Source organism: Gymnoscopelus microlampas (assembly GCF_963454915.1).
Source record: "Gymnoscopelus microlampas genome assembly, chromosome: 11".
Taxonomy (NCBI): Eukaryota; Metazoa; Chordata; class Actinopteri; order Myctophiformes; family Myctophidae; genus Gymnoscopelus; species Gymnoscopelus microlampas.
Window position 1 is genome coordinate 45952044 of NC_139948.1, and position 23161 is coordinate 45975204.

Here is a 23161-nt window from a genome sequence, read left to right on the forward strand (position 1 = left end):
AAAATGTCTGGGGTCTCGAGCACACGGGTTGCCATGTCCGCTTATTATAAGCAACGTTGGGCTTGTTTTTTTCTTTCTGTACAGTCGCTTGTTAATATTGGTCGTTGCAGGTTTTGGGGGGCTTGTTTCTAAAGGGTTGTTGTTTATTTTGGCTTGTTTCTAAAGGGTTGTTGATTATTTTGGCTTGTTTCTAAAGTGTAGTTGTTTATTTGGGCTTTGTTTCTAAAGTGGGCCTGTTTATAAAATGGAGTAGAAGTAAAATTATAGAAAATTGGAAACACTCCAGTAAAGTAAAAATGATACCTCAGAATTGTTGTTATAACTAAGTACAGTACTTGATTGAGTAAATGTACTTATAGTTATAGTTACTTTACACCACTGCGTGTTTCTCTCGCGCAGAGTCTGGCAACGCCGGTGGGTGACGTCACGGGATGTTTTCAGTGCCATGGCGTACCAGGAAGAAGGAGAGACTCTGGAGTCCTGGCTCAGTGAGTGGTGATTTATACATTAATCATCCCTTAATTAAACTACCTGATGACATTAATGAGTTGGGATGCTTTGTGGTGGGTGGAGGGGTGATGTGTGTGTGTCTGGAGGGGCTGTCAGGGCTTCAGAAAGGGAGCTTTGTGTGTGAGATGTAGGGAGGATGATAACATGGGTGGTCTGACCAATGTGTTGGTATTAACTAATCCTCTGTTAATCACTGATTAGATGATGTTAATTGGCTCGGATGCGTTGTTATGGGTGGTGGTGGTACATGTGTGTGTTTTGGTAGGAGCTGTCAGTGTTTTATATGATTGAGGTTTGTTTGAGAGATGTAGCATCATGGATGCTGGATGGTCTGACCACCGTGGGTGGAGGAGAGTATTATTAGACTGACTGGTCCAGAGAGACCACAGAGCAGGTCTGGAGGCTGGATCAGACCACAGAGCAGCTCTGGAGTCTGGATCAGACCACATAGCAGCCCTGGAGTCTGGATCAGACCACAGAGCAGCTCTGGAGTCTGGATCAGACGACAGAGCAGGTCTGGAGTCTGGATCAGACCACAGCTGCTCTGGAGTCTGGATCAGACCACAGCAGGTCTGGAGTCTGGATCAGACGACAGAGCTGGTCTGGAGTCTGGATCAGACGACAGAGCCGGTCTGGAGTCTGCATCAGACCACAGAGCTGCTCTGGAGGCTGGATTGAATACAGCTCAGCTGTGAATTTGGACAGACAGACTTAAAGCTATTCAGTGGTTAGAGTGCACTCACTCAATGCATTTTGCTGTTATTAAGACAGATGATACTTACACATTAGAGCTGTATTGTAAATGTACCACCGGATAGCAATCTGTTAAACCATTTAAGTGGTTTTCAACGTGGGGTCTGGGTTACGGGTCTGTAACTCTTGAGAGTGCACAAATGGAACCAAATGGACCCCTTATGTTTAGAGTCCTAGAGGTTAAAACATTTGTATCAAACGGGGGTCCATGGTCTAATGCATATCAAACTGGGGGTCCTTGAAATTAAATAGGTTGATAATAATCACATACTTATTGAAAAGATTGTCCAAAACTGACACGCTTGGCAACAGTGATGCTCCTGAAAGGTCCGCTGTAGTGTTCCTAGAACCTGTGTTCTTATACTCTGGCCAGGTGTCTCCCCAAGCGGCTCCGTGCTCCAACCACTGCTGAACCTGGTAACTGATCTCTTATAATATATGAGATCGCATATTATGCGTTTAGCATAATATATGTCCACTCGGGTCATCGTGATGATGCCATGACATATCAACTATATCCTTTATATGGAGATCCACAACATCTACGCCTAAATATGGTGTATATGACGACCAGTCCGTCTGAGTCTGTTCAGGAAGCCAGTCTGGAATGAGTAGGACCATGACGTCTGTCCCTAAGGCGTCAGCCCATGACCATATATGGGTCACAAGTTAACGGGACAAAACCATGTCCATATATGGAATCCAATAGGTCTCGACGTCAGCCTAACCTCTGGTGTAACCATGGCGATCTAATGTGGTCGATCTATTAACGTGGAATCCTCTCTAAACACTTCCTAAACTTGATCAGGGTCAGCTCTGTACGTGGTCCACTCTTTTTTCCCCTGCACACTAAAAAATCTCTTTGCCGAAAACAGCTGAGCGTGAGGCTCACGTTGCCAGTTGCCACGCATTGTGATCTTGTAGATCTGCTTACTTACTTAATACTTAGTACTTACTTTAATAATAAGAAAAGTTATTATGCATTGATCTTCTTGGTTATGATTTTGATCCATCCGTTGTCTTTTGTTCTTCCTGTGACGGACAGATAAAGCCACCCATCCAACCAACAGACAGGAGGACTGGGAGTACATCATGGGCTTCTGTGACCAGATCAACAAGGAGTTGGAAGGGTACGACTGGAGCTTTACAAAGGCTGATATTCCATACGTTGCATGTATTAATTAATATTCCATATACACACAGCCACAGAACAGTCCATGCAGTTTCGTGGAGGGGTTCATGTCGGTGGAATTATAATTGGTAGCGCACCGTGTGTACTCATCTCAGCCCATATTAATTGCTGGGAATTTAGTAAAATATCAACATTTTCTACGAGATTCGCACAGACCACATTCTCTATAATCGACAGGATGACATTCACAGCAGCACTAAACACATGTAAACTTCCTTCCACAAGCACACAAACGTACATAATCACAACATTGCCAGGCGTGTTGTGGTTGGCAATTTATCCCCTACAAAGGTCTCCCCGGCTTTGATATGTCCCCTCAACACTTGTTCTATGGCTAGGTGCTGTAGGCCAGGACTCTGAACTATTAGGACACGAATATATGACCCACCATTGTCTTTATTTTCTCTTCCAGACCCCAGATAGCAGTGAAATTGCTGGTCCATAAAATACATTCACCGCAGGAATGGGAGGCTCTTCAAGCTCTGACAGTAAGAATCCCGATCAACTGTCCAATATTTATGTTTAGACAGATGCTACTGTATATATGTGTATATATGTTTTTTATTCTTTTTCTGACGATCTAGGGAGAAGGTACTATGTGTGAGATGATATAAATGAAACTGGTTGTTGTATTGAACGAGCTAAAACCTTTTTGAACAAAAAATATACAGTTTTCTATAAACTATCGTTTATTAACATTGAACAGCACTTGTGCCTTCCTTCTATTTTATTTTATTATTATATAAGATGATGTTTGGCAGTATATGTGATGTCTATTGTTTGTATTTTGTTTTATGTGTTTTGTTCTTGAAAACAACAAAAAAAAAAAGTAAAAAAAAAGAGACATGCTACTGTAGGTTCATTGTTTATCCGGTATACAAGTTGTCCTTTATAAATGACCTTGTTTATTGACTAGAGTTCATGCTTACTCTGCTTATTCAGATTTTGCACGTGTAAGTCGCTCTTGGTATATGGTAAGAGTGTCTGCTAAATGCCTGAATTGCAAACATTAATGAGCGTGAAACTTTCTTTCTTTCTTTCCTTCTCTCTTTCCTTTTTTGATTCTTTTTACGTACAGGTGTTGGAGGCGTGTATGAAGAACTGCGGGAGAAGGTTTCATAATGAAATCGGGAAATACCGTTTCCTGAACGAACTGATCAAAGTCGTGTCTCCAAAGGTGAGCGAGAAGAAGAAACCGTGTGGGTGTCTCTCTTCTGCACGCTGAGTCGTGCTAACACGCTAACCACTGTGTGGTGGCGTGGACTTAAGTATTGTGCTGACTGCATGTCTGCTCCGTTCTCAGTACATGGGCGACAGCGTTCCAGAGAAGGTGAAGACCAAGATCATAGAGATGCTGTACAGCTGGACGGTGGCTTTCCCCAACGAGGCCAAGATCGCTGAGGCCTACCAGACACTGAGAAGACAGGGTGCGTCAAATGTGTATACTTATAACACTACTCTATACAGTATAAACAGCACTTTATACTGTATAAACAGTACACTGTACAATAAATCACTGAGGCCTACCGGACGCTCAGAAGACAGGGTGCGTCGACAACCTAAGGCTGCAACATATGGCAAACGAAAAAGAACCTTGTTTCCGATTCGCTGAACCGAAGAAAGTTTGGCTCGAACCAAAGAGTTTTACTGCCTCAGAACTTGGTTCAGAGCTCTGAATGCTAGACCCCACCCACTCTGTATTCTGCCTGGATCCCCGCTCCAATCTTTATTTACATCAATCCAGGGGCGTCAATTGGGTATGGCAGGCTATTGCAGCTGCCATACCCTGGCTCCAGGGGTAAAAAAATAAAATGTAGGCCTACTTTGCGTTTAAAATCTTGATTTTATCAACTAACTGGCTGTGCGCATCGGAGGAGCAGCGGAGCCTGTCATCAAGGGGCGGGCCGTGTGTGTGTGTGTGTGTGTGTGTGTGTGTGTGTGTGTGTGTGTGTGTGTGTGTGTGTGTGTGTGTGTGTGTGTGTGTCGAGACACGAGAGGAGAATTAAAACACTCGCCCCAAAACACACTCGCCCCTATGTTTTTCGCCGACCGAGGCCGCCAGATATACCCGGGCGAGTGTGTTTTGGCTTTTGGGGCGAATGCTTTTGGACGAGGCGTTCTTGTGAACAAGCAGTGAATTAAATCACGTGTCGCCGGTGGAATACAAGTCGGAAAGAAAATAATCAGGAGCTCAACAACATATAAGAGGATACATGAGCTATAAATCTGTGCTAGATGCAAAGTGTGCATATTTAAGCAAGTATTTTAAAACAGTGAAAGCTACCGAGGAAAAAGAAAAAAAAAGTGATAAACCCCCGCCGGCCGCCACGACTCAAACTAACGACCACGTTGTGAATAATTATAAACAAACAACCTCCTGGTGCCTCCTGGTTGGGGGGTAATTTGACCAAAACCGAAGGTATTGAAGAGGAGAATGTTATGGTCATCAGAGATCAGAGGATCTAGCAGCTGCCATTCTGATAATGTTAGGAGCAATGGACCAGGCAACAGTGATACTACGAGCAGGTAGGGTCCCGTCCAAAGTGTTTCTAAATGGACTGCAGTCTGCACAGAACCCTATCCATCAGATCCAAAGTATTATTATCATACTCCTATTACAGAGAAGATTTCATACCCCCCACTTTTTGCAAATTTAATTGTGTTTAATCTTTTTGATAATAAATCGGTAAAATCAGGCAAAAATAAGAATTAAATAGCATAACCCTAACCTAACCCGAATCCTAACCCTAAAACTGAAATAAAGTAACCAAAAACTGGAAAAAAACGAACCCAATCCGCCCAGAACCGCACAAAAATTTCGCACGCGCGCGCGCTTTGCGCGCGCGCACGGGGGGCTCATGCACGCGCGCACAGCGCGCGTGCATCAGCTGCCATACCCTAGCTTTCGCTGAACTGACGCCACTGCATCAATCTCTGACATTCATGGGCATAATTTGTCTCTGGCGACAGTCATACAGCGGACAAAGTATGTGTGCTGCTATCGCTCGCCATTAATTAATTGCCATATTGGTTGTATTTGTTTTTTTTTTTAAAGATATTTGTTTGGGGGCCTTTTCTGCCTTTATTTGATAGTATACAGTAGACTGACAAGAAATGGGGCGAGAGAGATGGGGAGTGACACGCAACAAAGGGATGAGAACCTGCGACACGCTGTCAGGCTGCATTAGTTGTATTTGTTGTTGTAATATATTTATATGTGTAATGACACAGACGAGACAAATGCTACCGTAGACTTTCTGACTGGTGCCCGGTGTGGAAGACATGTGCAGGGAGCAATGAGGGACCATTGCCGGGGTCGGGACACGGCCCAAGCGGCCTCTCTACCATTTCTGCTGTGCCCATTTCCGCCCACTAGATGGCATGTTATTTAACCCATTGAGACCTGAAGCCGATTCTACATGTCTCCTAAATCCCAACAGTTTTCTGAAAAACGTATGTTTCTATATCAGTGGTGCTCAATCTTTTTCATGTCAAGGACCCCCAAAATAAAGTGTATTTGGCCGCGGACCCCCATAAAAATATTTTGTTCCAGGGACCCCCAGAAGCAAAGATTTGAGTTAAAAATGTTCGCTTTAAAAATATATATATTCAGAAGATTTGCACACATTTTCACGATTTTTCAAAAATAGCAGATCTACAAGCTCGTAGCGCGGCACTCGGTGCCGCGCTATGAGCTTGTATATCTGCTATTTTTGAATAGCTCAAAGTGTAAAATAATGCTTTTTAGCTCAAATCTAAAAATGACACAGTTCCAGGTCTTAATGGGTTAACTGCCTTACATGAGTTGTTTCAGTCCAAACATGTCATTTCTTCCCCCCTGACAGGTCTGGTGACCAGCGATCCAGAGTTACCACTGGACAAGACCCTGATCCCCTCCCCTCCGACACGACCCAAGAACCCTGTGTTTGACAATGAGGACATGGGCAAGGTGAGGTTCCTCTTTTATTATGGTTTCATGGTTCATAATGAAGTCAGACTTTGTCAAACTTCTGAATTAATCTACTGTATATAGGTGTTTTGTAGGGCGGTACCGAATACCTTCTTTCAAAGCTCTGGATATCCTGTGCATATTCCTAGCGAAAACCTGAACACCTACAAGCAGCCAGCGGCAGATCAACATGGGAGCATATTGAAAGCAGAAACATACCTTGCCAGCTCCTCGTGTACATATGACAATATTGAAATGATGTTCAAATAGCAAACCTGCTGAACAAGTATCAGAATATTGTAATATTTGGAGCCAGCCCTAGTGTTTAACCCATTAAAACCAGGAAAGCATCTGTGTCATTTTAGATTTTAGCCATCAAAAATAGCAGATATAAAAAAATGCAGTAATAGATCTGCACATTTTTTTTTAATCGTGACAGTTTGTGAACACAACAGTTTGTATATTTAAAAAAAATTAAGCAAAAACCTTTTTTGAGATGGGGGTCTGCGGCCAAATACATATGATTTTGGGGGTCCTTGACATGAAAAAGTTTGATCACCAAATTTTTCAGAAAACTGTTTGGATTTAGAAGACACTTTTAGAATCGGCCTCAGGTCTTAACAGGTATTAGTTGTGTAGCAGTGGATCAGGAGGTAGAGCAGTGGCCATCTTGGAATCAGAAGGTTCTTGGTTCAATCCCCGGCTCCTCCTAGCTTTGTGTCCTTGAACAAGACACTGAACCATGGTTGCCGATTTACATTTCTGATGGTGGGTGCTCAAAACGTTTGAGTGCATTTAACGCACATTGTAAAAGCGCTTTGGAGAAAGGCCCTATAGAAATGCTTTCGAAATAAATGGACCATATACAAGTGACAGAATCAGACATGCTATCAAACACAGAAGCAAATATAAGGTTGAGTCTTATTGTGTGTGTTCATGTGTGATCCCAGCTTCTGGCCGAGCTACTGAGGAGTAAGAACCCAGAGGACCTGCAAGAAGCCAACAGGCTGATCAAGAACATGGTGAAAGAGGTGAGACTCACCTGACATACAGTACAGTAATAATATAATACTTCATACAAGATTATAATGTAATGATAATAAATATTCATACTTCAGCTACAGGCAGCAGCTCTGTGGATTCATCTATATACGTAGTATACCGTCCAAGATTATTATTTTTAATCGTATACCATCCAGTAACCATCCGAGGAAGCATATCTGATACGCAGGAGGCGGAGCTGGGGGCAGCAAGAATGTAGACTTAAGTTAAAATAGCCTTTTTCATGTGATAATGTGGCGTCCGAGGTGATATGTGGCTTGAGGTGATGATGCCCGCTGGCCATTGGAGTTTCGAAGTAATTCACACATTAACTTAACAATAGGCCAATTATTTGTTTACCAACATTGAGACTGGATGCACAGGTGATTGTTTCATGCAATCAATTCTCAACCTGTTGTGTCGGGGTGCGCTGGTTTCAGCGCACCCCGACCCCCTCTTGTGTGTTGGCTAGTGAGGCGCGTCCTAGCGAGACCTGACAGAATAGGTTTCATTTGGAGGCAGATTGACGTTTGCAGCCAAGTGTGACGTTGTCTGTTAAGGTGTCTATAGAGCGGTTATTTCCGTCGGTGACTACGCGTGTGCTGTGCGCATGCTGTGTGTATGGAGGGAATAATTATGGTATACCCTCAGAAAAAACCTACAACACACCATAAACTTTAGACCTTATGCACCCCATAAAAAACAAGTAATGTCCAGTACAACACATACACAACATGATGACAGGAGGTGACATAATGACAAGAAACGTTGACCAAAATGATATTTCCATTCGCCAAATTTGGTGTTCACCAATATTTTCTGCTGTTGCGCCTACAAATGATTGTCACGTTTATTACAGGTGATTACTCTTTATTCTGCCGTGATCTCCATTATGTACAATAGCTGTTCTACTGGTAGAGCACTTGAACTCGTCGTAGTGTAAATGCCTTCAGTGTAACGGGTGTCTGTTAACATGCCTGAAATAGAAGTCAAGCGGCTGTGGTTTCGTGTTTGTTACAATACTGTGACGTGTCCCGTTGTCTGTGACAGCACGAGGTGCGCGTGCAGATAGTTTTAGTTAACTATATTAAACATGTCCTGTACTGTTTGTGACACAGGACGAGGTGCGCGTGCAGAAGGTGACGAAGCGCCTGCACACCCTGGAGGAGGTGAACATCAACGTGAAGCTGCTGACGGAGATGCTGTCGCATTACGACCGCCACGCCTCCACCGAGTCCGACAGAGAGATCATCAAGGTCAGGGGTCTTCAACGTTTTTTTCAGGCCAAGGACCCCTTAGCAGAGCGAGAGATGAAGCAGGGACCCCCCCCACTACATCGTGTTGCAGATTAAACCTGTTCATAGACTTGTTTGACAGCACTATCATCAGTGTTGTGTAACATTGGATTCATGTTCATGTGCATTTTCAGACAGTTAACCGCTTAAACCCTCAATATTTAGAAAACTTGTACTTGGTCTGTTCTTTTCCCCCCCTCTACACCAAGCCTCTTTGCCGAAATTAGACGATCTACAAGCTTGTAGATCTGCTATTTTCAGCTAACGTTCCCCACAAAAAACGGTTGCTATGGTTTAAGTGGTTATTGTAAAAAGAAAAAAAGTTCCTATCACGCTAAGATTTGGCGTGATAGTAACTGTAGTAACTGTAGTAACTCTGAGGACCCCCTTAGGGGTCCCGGACCCCTGATCAAGGTTCATGACCTACGCGAATAGCTTCTGACGCAAAGGAATTCATTTTAAGCGTGTTGTTGTTGTTGTTTTTTATGTTTCTGACTGTTTTTGTGTCTGGTCTCAGGACCTGTACGAGCGCTGTGACAAGCTGAGACGCAGCACCTTCAAAATGGCCACGGAGACGGAGGACAACGACACCAATCTGGGTGAGAACATGAGAGCCGGGCGTCATCTCGTTAGGTTGACACGCAAAGTCCCTAATCAGTATTCACACTCTCACACATTTGCACCACCAAGCCCCTAACCCTTTGATTTATGTGTGCATTTGTATTTTATTGCATTTATACCTACGTATCGGGGGAAAAAAATTCAATCGAATCAACCAATCAATCGGTGTCGTTTCATGTCTAATTAGTGGGCGGCCCTTGACCTTTGACCCCTACAGGTGACATCCTGCTGGCCAGCGATGACCTGTCCAGGGTCATCAACTCCTACAAGATGATCGTTGAAGGTCAGGTGATGAACGGTGACAGCATAGAGCCTCCGTCCACAGCCGCTAACGGTGAGCTGCGTAGTGTTGCTGTGTAGTGTTCAGTGTCACTACGTTAGGTTTGCGTTCAGCCCTCCGCAACACAGAAATAGTTTCCCATTGTTTACCGTTGTTGTATAGGCAACTTAACAGCGGCTGGACTGGTCAACAAAACTTATCACAGAGTAATACTTTAAACCAGTAGTTCTCAACCAGTGGTCTAGGGACCACCAGTGGTCCTTGAGGTGGTTCCAGGTGGTCCCCAGCTAAATGATGGAGAGTTGGTAACCAAATGGACTTATAGATCTTTAACTCTTGAGAGCGTAAAATGAACACTCTCAAGAGTTAAATTATTGTTAACCATCTGCATTACTTAATTTACAAGAAGTCTATTGTTATTCAGATCAGAATTGTTATTCTAATCAACGCTTGCCTGTTATCTCCATGGTACCAACATCCATACAGTATGGATTTGTGGACAAAATGTTATCAAACGATAACAAAGTCTTGGGTCTGAGAGTCTAAATCTCATCAAACAAACGGTGGTTCAGTGGCTCAAATGCCGAATAAATAATGGACCTTGATATGAAAAGGGTTGAAAACCACTGCTTTTAAACGGGTGATTTAGCTGTTGGTGTACCGACAGACACAGCACGTGGTTGGAACTAGCTGTTGTATTATAGCAAATCGTCTCTTGTCGGGGTGGAAACCCCATATGCCCAAGACTGTTACTTTTCAGGATTCAAATTCAGAAACGGCAAAAGAAGCACTTTTGCTACTTTCGTGAGACGCTGTAGTATGATCAAGAAGGGCGTTCATTTACAAAAAAAAAGAGAGGAGAGGTTTCTGCCCAACAGCAACAAAATAATAATCACATATTTACATGCTTGTTATCCCAATCCCAGCACTGTGTAATTATTTATGCAATACTGAGTCTCTCTCTCTGTCTCTCTCTCCCTCCCTCTCTCCCACTGTGTCACCCTCTCTCTTTCTCTCTCTCTCTCTCTCTCTCTCTCTCTCTCTCTGTCTCTACCCCCCCCCCCCCCCCCCCCCTCTGTCTGTGTCTCTCTCAGGAGGAGCTGAGACCACAGAGACGTTGATCGACCTCGCCGGCATCGACATTCCAAGCCCCCCCCCTCCGCCCGCCCCTCCGGCCCAGCCCCCGGACCCCGCCACCTCCACCAGTCCCGTGGTCTTTCCCATTCCTGTCCTGCCCCCTCCACCGAAGGGATTGGTGGGCTCGCATGGCAGTCACAACTGCAGCCCCAGCCATCCAATCGATGGCGACAAGGCCTCGACTGCCTTCTGCCTATTGGACGATGAGCTACTGTCCTTAGGTATATGATCAGCTTTTAATTTGTATTTCATTTAATTTTACATCATTATGCAACTACTGCAAACATTAAATTCAATTAACATTTTTAGATTATAACTGACTTGTACTTAAGTAAAAGTACTAATACCATAATGTAGAAATACTCTGCTACCCACTCTGCTAATCTACCCACTTTATTTTTTGTTATTTTTCCTTGTATGTTTTGTTTCTTTCTCTTGTTGTCTCTTCTTCATGCCCTTGTTCATGGCTCTGGCAGCCGGCAGTGGATATAAGCTTTGTTCTGAGCCTAGAGCCCTGGGCTTTGAAAATGCATTTTCTCTTTACTAAAGAGCTGGAGAGACAGAGAGACCCCTGTTACTGAACAAACACTCTATAGTAATGATTACTATCAGAATATAGAGCTATTTAACACTGTTACTGAACAAACACTCTATAGTAATGATTACTATCAGAATATAGAGCTATTTAACACTGTTACTGAACAAACACTCTATAGTAATGATTACTATCAGAATATAGAGCTATTTAACACTGTTACTGAACAAACACTCTATAGCAGGGGTGGGCAACTTTGATGATGGAGAGGGCCACTATATTTCCACACTGCATATTGCCATTCTATGTCACACAAAAGTAGCAAAAATAGCCGATCTACAAGCTCAAAACGTGTCGCAGCGCGACGCGTTTTGAGCTTGTAGATCGGCTATTTTTGCTACTTTTGAATTGGAATCCAGAATTATTTTTTGCTATTTTCGAATTGGAATCCTGAAAAATAACATTTTTATTTTATTTCAAATGCATTTAGTTATACTTATGTTAACTTTATGAACTTAAATACAAATGCATTGGACATAAAAAAGACAATAGAATTGTAATACTAGTCATTAAGCTACTAATATAGACGGAAGTAATTAAAGCGGGTCATGTTTGCATGTTTTGAATTGTCACAGCTGAAATCAATGATATATCAGTAATCCGATATTAACCTGCGGGCCGCATTAAGTGAAGGTGGGGGCCGCATGTGGCCCCCGGGCCGCCAGTTGCCCACTGTTATGCTATGCTCTATAGTAATGATTACTATCAGAATATAGAGCTATTTAACACTGTTACTGAACAAACACTCAATAGTAATGATTACTATCAGAATATAGAGATATTTAACACTGTTACTGAACAAACACTCTATAGTAATGATTACTATCAGAATATAGAGATATTTATTACTTATTTTAACAAAACAATATCACTTACCCTACCTTTTTAAATGGATTAGTTGGATTAACCGATGCACCCCAGCTGTTTTCACAACCAGGTTTAATATGTGTCATCATTCAGGTTTAAACGACCCTGTCCCCTCACTGAGCAGCCAGGCCCCACCCACACTCAACGAACTGACCAATCACAGGAGCTCCTTCAACGAGCTGACCAATCACATGAGCTCCTTACAGGTACTGGAACTATTAATGTGTCGCCTCGTCCCCAGCCTTTTCTCATCGCCGAGGAGAAAAGCCTGGTCACGACCTAATGTACGACCAATCGAAACACTGGTTTCATTCACAGAGAATTGTAAAGCATCAACGTCATTTCCTTGGCCTGTACTTGGCCAGATTCCTCTACTTCCGCTTAGACACTCAACCGGCTAGGTCTTGCCCAACGTGATTAGCATGTTAACCCATTAAGACCTGAGGCCGATTCTAAAAATGTTTTCTAAATCCTAACATATTGAAAAAAATATTTTTTCACAATTAAAAAAAAAATAGTAGATCTACAAGCTCATGGCGCGGCACTCGGTGCCGCGCCATGAGCTTGTAATATCTGCTATTTTTCAATAGCCAAAGAAATCTTAAGTGACACAGATGCGATCCAGGTCTTAATGGCAGTCACGTTAGTAGGAGACTCAAATGCAGGTCAATTTCGGCTACATCAAATTATTGGTTTAGGAATGCGACAGAAACATTTTTTTTTTGTTGGGTGAACTACTCCTTTATGCACTGTTTCTCAATGTCTGGTCCGTGGCCCACCAGGGGTCCAAATGGAACCAAATGGACTCGCAAGGGTCCATATATTTGGAAATAATGTAATAATATTATGTCAATCGTGTTGTTTTCCAGGCCACAGAGCCCAGTGTGGACGTGTTTGGCAGCATAGTGGCTTCAGGTCCGTTCCCAGCGGGTCAGCAGACTGGCCCCGCCCCCCTGGCTGCCCCTCCCCCCCCGACACACAGTCTCCAGGACCTCCAGGACCTGGCCATGTTGGACCTGGGAGACCACAGGACCTGGTAGGACTTCCATTCTGTCAGTCACCATTATTTTGTAACTTTTGCCACGATTACGATTAATGAGCGACTATTAAAAGAAAAGTTGTGAAAATAGCAGAACTACAAAATCAAAACGTGTTGTGATGTAACATGTTTTTTCAAAAAAAGAATTCCCCCTTTTGTTTATGAGAAAATACAATTATAAAAAACAAATCAAATGAAATTGAAAACAAGTGGAGTTTGACGTTACAATGGGCTTTTATTATAGGACATACACATACAGGTGAAACTGCAACTAGGCATTGGTTCATTTTGTTGACATACAGACAGGAGTGAATACAATGTGCTGCCACGCGTTGCTGCAATGTATAAACATTCTTACAATTTAGGCATTTAGCAGACGCTCTTAATCCAGAGTGATTTACATTAAGCAAGGAAAACATGAGGTAATGCATCAAATGCGTTGAAATAGTAATCTAGGATCATAGGTAAACCAATAACCTATCATCAGTCTAAGCAGTATAGTATAATTTAGAAAAATCAATAATATGTACATTGAAACTATACACACTATAGGATGCCAGGTCTACAAATGACCTGGCATCCTATCTAAATAACATTTTAGCCTTTGCATAAGCCTGCAAGGGCGTCAAGGCTAGGGCAAGTACTACTGTCCGTGTCGCCAGATTCTGTGTGAGAAACGAGCAACCAGGTCTTGGAAAACCAGCCCAAAAGAAGCGACTATGGGCCACATGTGCACTTTAACACATACATCAGCTATTTGAAAATAGCAGATCTACAAGCTCACAACGCGTCGCATCGCGACGCGTTGTGAGCTTGTAGATCTGCTATTTTCAAATAATAAAATCTTCCGGGGAAATTATGATAAGCAGATCTGGCAACCCTGACTACTGTAGTTAGTAGGGGATCGTTGAACGTTCAAAACGTTTTTTCGATGCAGTTACTATATCGTTACACCTCTAGTAGTTAGTATTATTAGTTGAACAATCTCCATTGATCAAATTCCATTAATGTTCAGTTTTAACTTTATCCTTTTTCCTCATATTCCACACAAGGACTCATTGTGTTCAAATTCCATGTGATTTATCTTCTACAGTTTACCCAGTCAGATGCCCGCCGTGGGCAGCAGCAGCAGCAGCAGCTTTGGGATGGGAGTGGCAGCAGTGTCACCGCCCACATGCGTGCCCACCTCCTCCACCTCTCTGCTCCAGCAGCAGCACGGCTCCATGCCCAGTTCCCCCGCCATCTTCTCCCCCCACGCCAAGAGCCACGGCCTGGGCACCACCTCTGCCCACCACAGCCTGGGCTCCTCTGCCCCGGGCAGCCCGTTGTTCCAGTCGTCCATGTCGCCCTGCCACCGGCCTCACCTGGGCAGCCCTGCTGCCAGAGGACCGGAGATCTCCCTGAGCAGCGTTCACGTTCCCCTGGAGGCCATCAGACCCAGTGAGCATCGGCGTTCATTTTGACGGCAACGTTTGATTTAGTTTTGAGTCTAAAGTATTTACTATTTTGAATAAAATGCAGTCATATTTTAGTCATCTGAAATGTTTTAGTTTTTAGTCTAGTTTTAGTTGACTTTAGTTGACTAAATTCACAGTTTATTTAGTCGAACTAAAACTATTTTAGCGGGCCGTGATGGCGTCGTAATGCCTGATTTATATTTAGCTGCATGCCGAAAATAGCCAGTCCACAAGCTTGTATAGATTGTCTATTTTCAGAGTGTGACATCTGCGCGCAACCAAGCCTTTTTCACCTAGTTTTGTTCAATATATATATATATATATATATATATATATATATATATATATATATATATATATATAGTCATACTGTAGGTTTAGTCATTTAAGTCTTATTTTCTTATTTATTTAGTTTCCGTGAGTGAAAAAAGGTAGTCGAGAGTTCGTCATAGTTTTAGTCGACGAAATCAACACTGGTGAGCTTCAGAGGGAGGGATCAAAGGCTTTATCAAAGGGACATGAGAACCTAGGATGATTTCTGTAGTTTGTCGTACAGTTCAGGTTAACATCACAACAGTGTAAAACCATGAAACACCATATCACCTATAGACAGGAAACACCTATTACCCTAATAGCAGTCGACGGAGCATAAAGCCTGTTTTAGGGGTTATGTCTACAAAATGTGTTTTTTTTACGTGTTTGTTTCGGTAGTCCAAAATACTACTACTACTTTTGTATTTGAAACTTTAAATTTCTCTAAATATTATAAACTTTCAGGACAGCCTAAGTTCAAATATCATTTATGAAAAGGCTTCTATAGGCTACAGTGAAGTCATTATTCAGTCCGACTTCACTTCACATTTTAACATTTCAGATTTTCCTTTATCTAATGCACACAACTGTTTTGCCAGGTTTTATTTTTGTTGTTTCTCATAAGCGTGCATCCGTTGTCCGTCAACAACACAGTAGTCTGTGCCTTGACTTAAGTGCTGACTCTCTCCCCCCCCCCCCCCGCCCCCTTGCGCTTCAACAATATGGGATAAGGCAGTTCACGCCCACAACGCCCTAGGAAACTTATGGATAGAACGAGTCGAGCACACCATTCAAAGTAATAGGACAACCTCTTATTGGTTGGTTGTGGTTGGTTGTGTGTCTGAGTTCCTGATTGGCTGTGCCTGCTGGTCTGTCCCCCGCAGGTAGGGTACTGCCCGTGACGGCGTACGATAAGGACGGCGTACGCGTGCTGCTCAACTTCGCCTCCGACTGCCCCCCCGCCAGGCCTGATGTACTGGTGATGGTGGTCTCCATGCTCAACACAGCGCCACTGCCTGTTCACCGTGTGGTACTGCAGGCTGCCGTGCCCAAGGTGCAGAGAGACATCTCTAATACTAATGAATTAATAGCTGTAATTATACAGTTTTAACGTGACACCTAGAGCGTTCCTCAACCTATAACCTTATTCTTTATCTGGACTCTGTGGAATGTTTCCTAAAAGGAGCATTTCACCCATTTTCAACCTATCGTATGGTCGGTCCGCGGTCCTCACTCATACTCATTGTAAGACAACATGATTTCTGTCAAACCTCTCTGTGTCTCAGAGGAGGAATGTTGGACAGTTCAGAAACATGCCTATCAGTGACATCACTAATAGGCAGGTTTGGTCATTTCAAACAAGATTTCAAATGTGATAAAAAAACATTTTTGCATTGATGCAGGAACAATGGCTTCTATTTCAGCATTGCTAACTTTCCAGGAAGAGAAAGGGTTAAGGGTTACGGTGTCAGACTTAAGTGTGTTTTTGTTAACTCTTTCATCAGTCCATGAAGGTGAAGCTGCAGCCTCCGTCAGGGACAGAGCTGGCTGCCTTTAACCCCATCCTGCCCCCTGCCTCCATCACTCAGATCATGTTGCTGGCCAACCCCGCCAAGGTAGGATTGCTATAAACGTACAGTTACATTACACACAGTATACTCGGTACACAACACCCAGCCATGGTAGGATCCAGGGACGTGCACAGATAGACTCTAGGTGGTGCTAGAGCACCTGCCCTTTGCCCTCTTGACCAGAAGTGCCCTTTTGAAAAAAAAGAAAAAAAAACGTTTTTTTTTTTTTTTTTTTCAGTTTACAACAGGGTCTTCAACAGGGGGTCCTCAGAGTTACTACAGGGGGTCCGCCAAATCTTTATGTGATACGATTTTTCTTTTTACCATAACCACTCGAAACCTAGCATCCCTTTTCTGAGGAGAACTTTAGCCAAAAATAGCAGATCTACAAGCCCACAGTGTAGATCGGCTATTTTTGGCAAAGAGGTATAGGTGTAGAGGGAAAAAAGAGCAGACTAAGTTAACAAAAAAAAGTAGAATTTACTTGAGCACCTGCCGCTGGTAGGATCACTGGAAATATACACATAGATACATATACAGTCTTAACACATTCTCTTCCAGGTATTAATTACTTAATTCATCCGCCACTGACAGCGTTTCTTACCTTATTTTGGCGGTCCACGCAGAGCCACGGAAGCCACAATGTGGACACGGATGTAAACCAGGGGTCTTCAACGTTTTCAGGCCAAGGACCCCCTAGCTGAGATAGAGATGAAGCAGTGACCCCCTACTCTATATTGTATAAAATTGTGTTGTTTTTTTTTTACTTAGTCTGCTATTTTTTTCCCTCTGCACCTATAGCCTCTTTGCCAAAAATAGTAGATCTACAAGCTCTCAACTGAGAGCTTGTAGATCTGCTATTTTTGGCTAATGTTCCCCTCAGAAAAGGAATTGTAGGGTTCAAGTGGTTAACGTACATAAACTAAATCCCATCACACAAAGATTTTTTTTTTTTTATTGACGGAGATCTCTGTCAGTTGCAGGGAATGTAAACACACACACACACACACACACACACACACACACACACACACACACACACACACACACACACACACACACACACACACACACACACACACACACACACACACACACACACACACACACACACACACACACACACACACACACATAATACACAACATCCAGCCAATGTAGGATTACTGCAAACATATACAGCACACGTGTGCGATTCAGAGTTTCAACTGTGTGTGTGTGTGTGTGTGTGTGTGCGTGTGCGTGTGCGTGTGTGTGTGCGTGTGATGTGCGTACACAGGACAAGGTGCGTCTGCGCTACAAGCTGGACTTCACGCTGGGAGAGCGTCCCTGCAACGAGGTGGGAGAGGTGGACACGTTCCCCCTGCCAGAGACATGGGGACATCTATAGCCTTCCACACACACACACACACACACACCGCTAAAACACTGAGTGGTCATTTAAACCCCTGAGAGTGTAAAAAATGTACCCGTCAGGTCAAATATTAGAACAGCTATAGACCAGTCGCGGGTACATTCAGAAATTGTCATCACTTTTACTGTACTGCAACATTTAAAACATGGAAAAGAGAACAGCACGTGTGTCATATTACAATATTGAAAATCTCAGACCATATCTCGTCTCGGTAAGACTGTACATTAAGGTCGGGTCTATAATGCCTTTATAATGCACTTATAAGGCTTCACAACACTCGTTATAAATGTTTATAATTATGCATAACAACTTATAACAAAGACACTTTATAACTGACTAAGTTATGGTTGTTAGGTGCTGTTCCACTGAACTTATAATGCATTATGACCAGCACTTATAATACTTCTATAATTATAAACATTTATAACAAGTGTTATGAAGCTTTATAAGCCCATTAGAAATGTGCTTATAATGTATTATAGACCCGACCTTAAGATGCAGTCTTACCCTAGTTTCATATGATATCAATATACTATAGGTGAAGGTCCATTTTTACACTCTCAAAGAGTTAAATGAGCTCTCAGAATTGTATTATGTACTGTACAGGCCCATTGCCACATATAAGGAACATATCATCTCATACTCCATGATGGGGTGTTTGTGTGTTCACTCGGACCCCAGGGAGAGTGACCGAGATTAAACCAAAACAAGCCTGGATGAGCCCGGGTTGGAACCAGGGACCTCTCTGACTCACAGATAGACGCTCTCTAACTACAGCGGTTCTCTTCTCAACCTTTTTAATCTGCAAGGAACCCCATAACTCGAGAGCGTACAAATGGAACCAAATGGACCCATTTGTACGCTCTCAATAGTTACAGAGCTCTAAGGGTCCATTTGGAACCCCCCCGCAGGGAACCCTGAGATTCCTTTGACCCCACTTTGAGAGCCACTGCTCTAACTCCTGAGCTACTGAGTCCCCAATTTGAGTGAAAGAAGTCCATGTAATCAACTTGAATAAGTATTGGCAACAGCTGGGCAGAATGCTGAAGGATTGTTGTGGTTAAGTTTTATCAATTGGTTACTTGGCACGTAATGGCAGATTTCCAACTAGAGAGAGAGCGAGACAATGGGTGGCTCAGTGCTACAGTACCAACCTAAAGCTACTGTAGCCTACCTTTCAGCTCATCACTTCTTCTGAAGGGTTCTTTAAAAAACAAAACGCTCAACATGTGCTGAAATTGTCAAACTACAACGATAACGGAGGCAAATATCGATTTGTACTTGAGAGGATGCTGGACGTACAGTAGGTCTATACGGAGCACTTCAATGACCAGGGTGCTCTTATTAAACCAAGATCCTCAACCCTAACACAGTATAATGTGGTTTCCAAATATTTTCCTAAAGAATTTTGCGGCTTTTGTTTCTCTTACAACCTGTGTAAGTGATTTTTAATGTATTATATCATCATTACACAAGAGGTCAGCGTCAGACTCGAGTGGCGATGAAGCATTTCTAAAACTAGTTCAAAGTGAGATGAGTATTATTGTAAACGTACTAGACGGCAACAAGCCTGAGAAGCTCGCTAAAAGACCCAACGGTTTACAATGACATTATAACCCACTCACAAACCGATGTTTGACAAGCTGACAGGACCAAACTATACCACGTTATTCATTCCTTTGGCCGAGAGCTTCTGCACAGACTACAGAATAAACACTATTATGAATAAAGAGAACAGGGGAGTGAACAATGGTTCAACTTCACTGTAGGGTGGGACCTGGAAGTTTAAACTGCAGAAAGTTACCATGCTGTAGTGTAGAAAGAGGCGAGGGGCCGGTAACATTGGACACTGTTTCTGCCTCTTTGTTTTTTTTGGTGATTGATATCAATGTGAACAAAGTGTTTTGTTTGCTGCTCTTGCGTTGCAGGTCGCCTTGGGTTTATGCCCTCCATGCACCTCGGACGCCTCCAGTTGGGGGGGAAAAAGTGCTTTAAAGTTACAAGTAAAAAACTCCTGCCATGGTTAGGAACCAAACGGACCCTTACGGGTGTGTAACTCTGAGAGTGTACAAACATGTACGTGAATACCTTGGAGTGTGCATTTGTACAGTCTCTTGAGTTAAACTACCACTGAGGATTAGATTTTTTTAAATAGGGCCTCTGGCCTAATGTATAATCAAACTAGGGGTCCTTGAAATTATGGCCGTTGTAGACTGCACAGAAAAGGCAGTGTGACCGCACACACCCTGGCGTTTCTCACCCTGCAAACAGTGTCCGGTGGTGATTCGGCCCCTGATATTGTTTAGCTGCTGAAAAGGGAATCGATCTTTCACTTCAAGGGATGTTTTAGTTTTGTTTTTAGCCAGCAGGACTTGCATTGTGACATGGTGAAGAAATGTAGTGTTTTGACTATTACAGTACTGTTTTAGCTTATTGATTTAGCTCGCAGAACCGTCAAACCATGTGGAATAATGTCCTCTTGACAGAATCATTCTTTAACCACTTAAAGGGATAGTTCACCCCCAAAATGTATTTTTTTTTGTTTTTGTCGCATTCCTAAGCCAATACTTTGATGACCGGCAGCGGCTTCCGGTAGGAGACACAAAGAGTCTCCTTTGTGACTAATCGATAGAAAAAAAAACTTTCGCAGAAAATAGCAAATCGACAAGCTCACTGTGAGCTTGTCGATCGGCTATTTTCAGCAAAGATATTGAATGTAGGAGTGAAAACATAAAAGTCACTAGTATAGAGCCCTGAGGGACCCCACTCAACAACGTACTGTATGTATGGGGTCTTAAGTGGTTCATTCCTGGCATGTAACGATTTGTGACCCGGACCTTCCACCAGAACCCGTTTGATTTCATGATGTGACTACTGTACCGTAGTGTAGATATCATTTATTCAAACTGTATGAACTACTGTGCCCAGATATTCTGAGAATTTCTGTTTAGTTTAATTGCAGCTGTCACTGGCTATTTGGGATTTTATCACTGTCGGGTGGAAACCTTGTATGTTAAAAAAAAAACGTTACTTTTCAGAAAATGGGGAAAAAAATAACCTGTATTCCAGTGGATCCGATGTGTTATTAATACTTTTAATTTGTTCAATATTCATAAAAACCCATTGACACCTGAACTTTAATTTTAAAACATTTTCAAAAGCAACAAAAATAGCTGATCTACAAGATCACAGCAAGTCGCTTGTAGATCAGCTATCTTTACTACTTATTTACGACGAGTAAAGGGTACTAATTTATGGGGGGGGGGGGGGGGGGGGGACAAAAAGTTTAAACATGGAGATACAAGGTTTCTGCCAAACAGCCATGATTTATTGATCATTTAAGGACAGGTGTTACTTTTCAGCCGTTATCAGTGTTGGATCTTTTTTTTCTTCTTTTTTTTTTGTATTTCAGTGCATCACTGAGCCTAGCAAGTTCAAAACTGACTAAAGTGAGGGGAAAACAGATTTAAACCCGGCAGCCCAAACCAGAAATCTGTGTCATCCCGCCAGCTATGTTTCAGTACACAACAGTAAATACACAATACATAATTTTTCCTTTTTTTTTGTAGACAAAATGTTACTTTTTTACATTTGGACCAAATGTAAAGTAATTACAGTATTATTTTTTTCTTTTCTTTTTTCAAAAGATTTGGCTAAATTCCACTTCTAAATGCACATTCTGTTAGTTTAATTCTCTCAGAGATACTTTTTTTAATTTCTATTGGAAAAGCACTTATTTTATATTATTTTGGACATATCAGTGTACATTTCATTTCACTTTACATTCTGATTATTTGAACAAATCAGATTCTATGAAGTAACTCAGTACTTGAGTAGTCTTTTCACTGGATACTTATTTATTCTAACTGACGTAATTATTTGGATGAGTACTTCTAGTAATTATCATTTTAAAAGTAACAATACTTTTACTTGAGTACAGTTTTTGGCTACTTTTCCCATCTCTACATACTGTATTTACCGAAGACCAAATCCTCCCAAACCTACAGTACCTTCCCCTTAATCTGGTGTAGTCAGATTGCCGAGATCCCCCCCTGTCTGGCAGTGGCTACCAGTGGTGGACACAGTACTCAACCCCAGTACTTGAGTCAAAGTATAGATACTTCTGGTCAGATGTTCTCAACTACAAGTGAAAGTTGACCACAATGGAAACAAGCCTTCGAGCTTTCTTGTGTTTTTTTAATCCTTTTTAATTCATTTTCAATAAAGTGCTCAATCAATCAATCAATCAATCAATCAAACATCTACAGGCTCACAACACATCACAACGCGTTATGACCTTGTAGATCTGTTATTTTCACTAGATATGAACTATGGCTTAAGTGGTTAATTCATGATGTACCTTTTCACAGTATTTGTCTTTGAAATGTAGTGGAGTGGAGTGAATGTCACAAGTGTCCAAAAACACTGAAGTACAGATACTCAAAAAACAATATTTAAGTACAGTAAATGTACTTACTGTCCACCACTGATGGCTACGCCAGACTACATTCATATAAAACTCCCTGCTCCCGCAGTCCTTGAATTAACACTTGGGATAAACTTGTGTACTACTGTATGTGTGTACTGTATTGTATATAGATGTACTTTATCTGCTGTATGGCAAATTATCTGTCCATATAAACAGAGTGTTGATGTCTGTACTGTATATACGGTTTGATGTGTTATTGTTCGCTGCATGACAAAAAAATAAATATTTCTCTCAATGGATGTCTATGTTGTCAGATACTCAGAAGACTTCACTTGATCATCGGATGGTAGGAAGGTTTGGTCATTTCAAAGGAGCATGCCAACTTTCCACGAAAAGAAAGGCTGTAGTTTCTATTAGCTGGGATGATGTGGTTGGTAGGCAGGTTTCTAGACAGAAATGGTGCCATCTTATAATGAGCATCAGTGAGGACCAATTATATGAAGATACGGTTGAAAATTGGCGTAGTGCTCCTTTAAGTTATATGCTTAATTACACCTGGTATGTAGGTTTATCTGACGTGTTACTTTTCCACGTTTACAGCGTTGTCTGTATTGGATTTATTTTTGTTCAAAACTGACTTAGCAGCTCAACAAGCTCACATTGTGAGTTAGGTCTACAAGTCAAATGGTATGAACTCAG

The 23161-nt window shown here is 42.3% G+C and overlaps 1 protein-coding gene across 4 annotated transcripts; it reads left to right on the forward strand.

The window, feature by feature from the left end:
• Positions 1 to 441: 441 nt before the first annotated feature.
• LOC311056329 (ADP-ribosylation factor-binding protein GGA3-like) lies at positions 442 to 22745 on the forward strand. Of its 4 annotated transcripts, none has more exons than XM_084072885.1 (17): positions 442 to 488; positions 2309 to 2393; positions 2868 to 2943; positions 3534 to 3632; positions 3759 to 3882; positions 6301 to 6404; positions 7355 to 7435; positions 8564 to 8701; positions 9258 to 9339; positions 9579 to 9695; positions 10736 to 10999; positions 12334 to 12446; positions 13110 to 13276; positions 14373 to 14719; positions 15933 to 16102; positions 16554 to 16664; positions 17899 to 22745. In XM_084072885.1, the coding sequence occupies exons 1-17, from the start codon at positions 446 to 448 to the stop codon at positions 18007 to 18009; spliced, it is 2232 nt and encodes a 743-aa protein (XP_083929011.1). In that variant the 5' UTR covers positions 442 to 445; the 3' UTR covers positions 18010 to 22745. The 4 variants fall into 4 exon arrangements, 3 of the variants coding, with proteins under 3 accessions (XP_083929011.1, XP_083929012.1, XP_083929013.1); XM_084072886.1 differs by having other exon boundaries at positions 10739 to 10999; XM_084072887.1 differs by having other exon boundaries at positions 10742 to 10999.
• Positions 22746 to 23161: the final 416 nt, after the last annotated feature.

Excerpts from the sequence above, each read along its gene's own strand:
- LOC311056329 (XM_084072885.1), top strand. The coding sequence starts at position 446 with ATGGCGTACCAGGAAGAAGGAGAGACTCTGGAGTCCTGGCTCA. Across the intron at positions 12,447-13,109 it reads ATCACATGAGCTCCTTACAG|GCCACAGAGCCCAGTGTGGA; the intron begins GTACTGGAACTA and ends GTTGTTTTCCAG. Across the intron at positions 16,665-17,898 it reads TGCTGGCCAACCCCGCCAAG|GACAAGGTGCGTCTGCGCTA; the intron begins GTAGGATTGCTA and ends GTGCGTACACAG.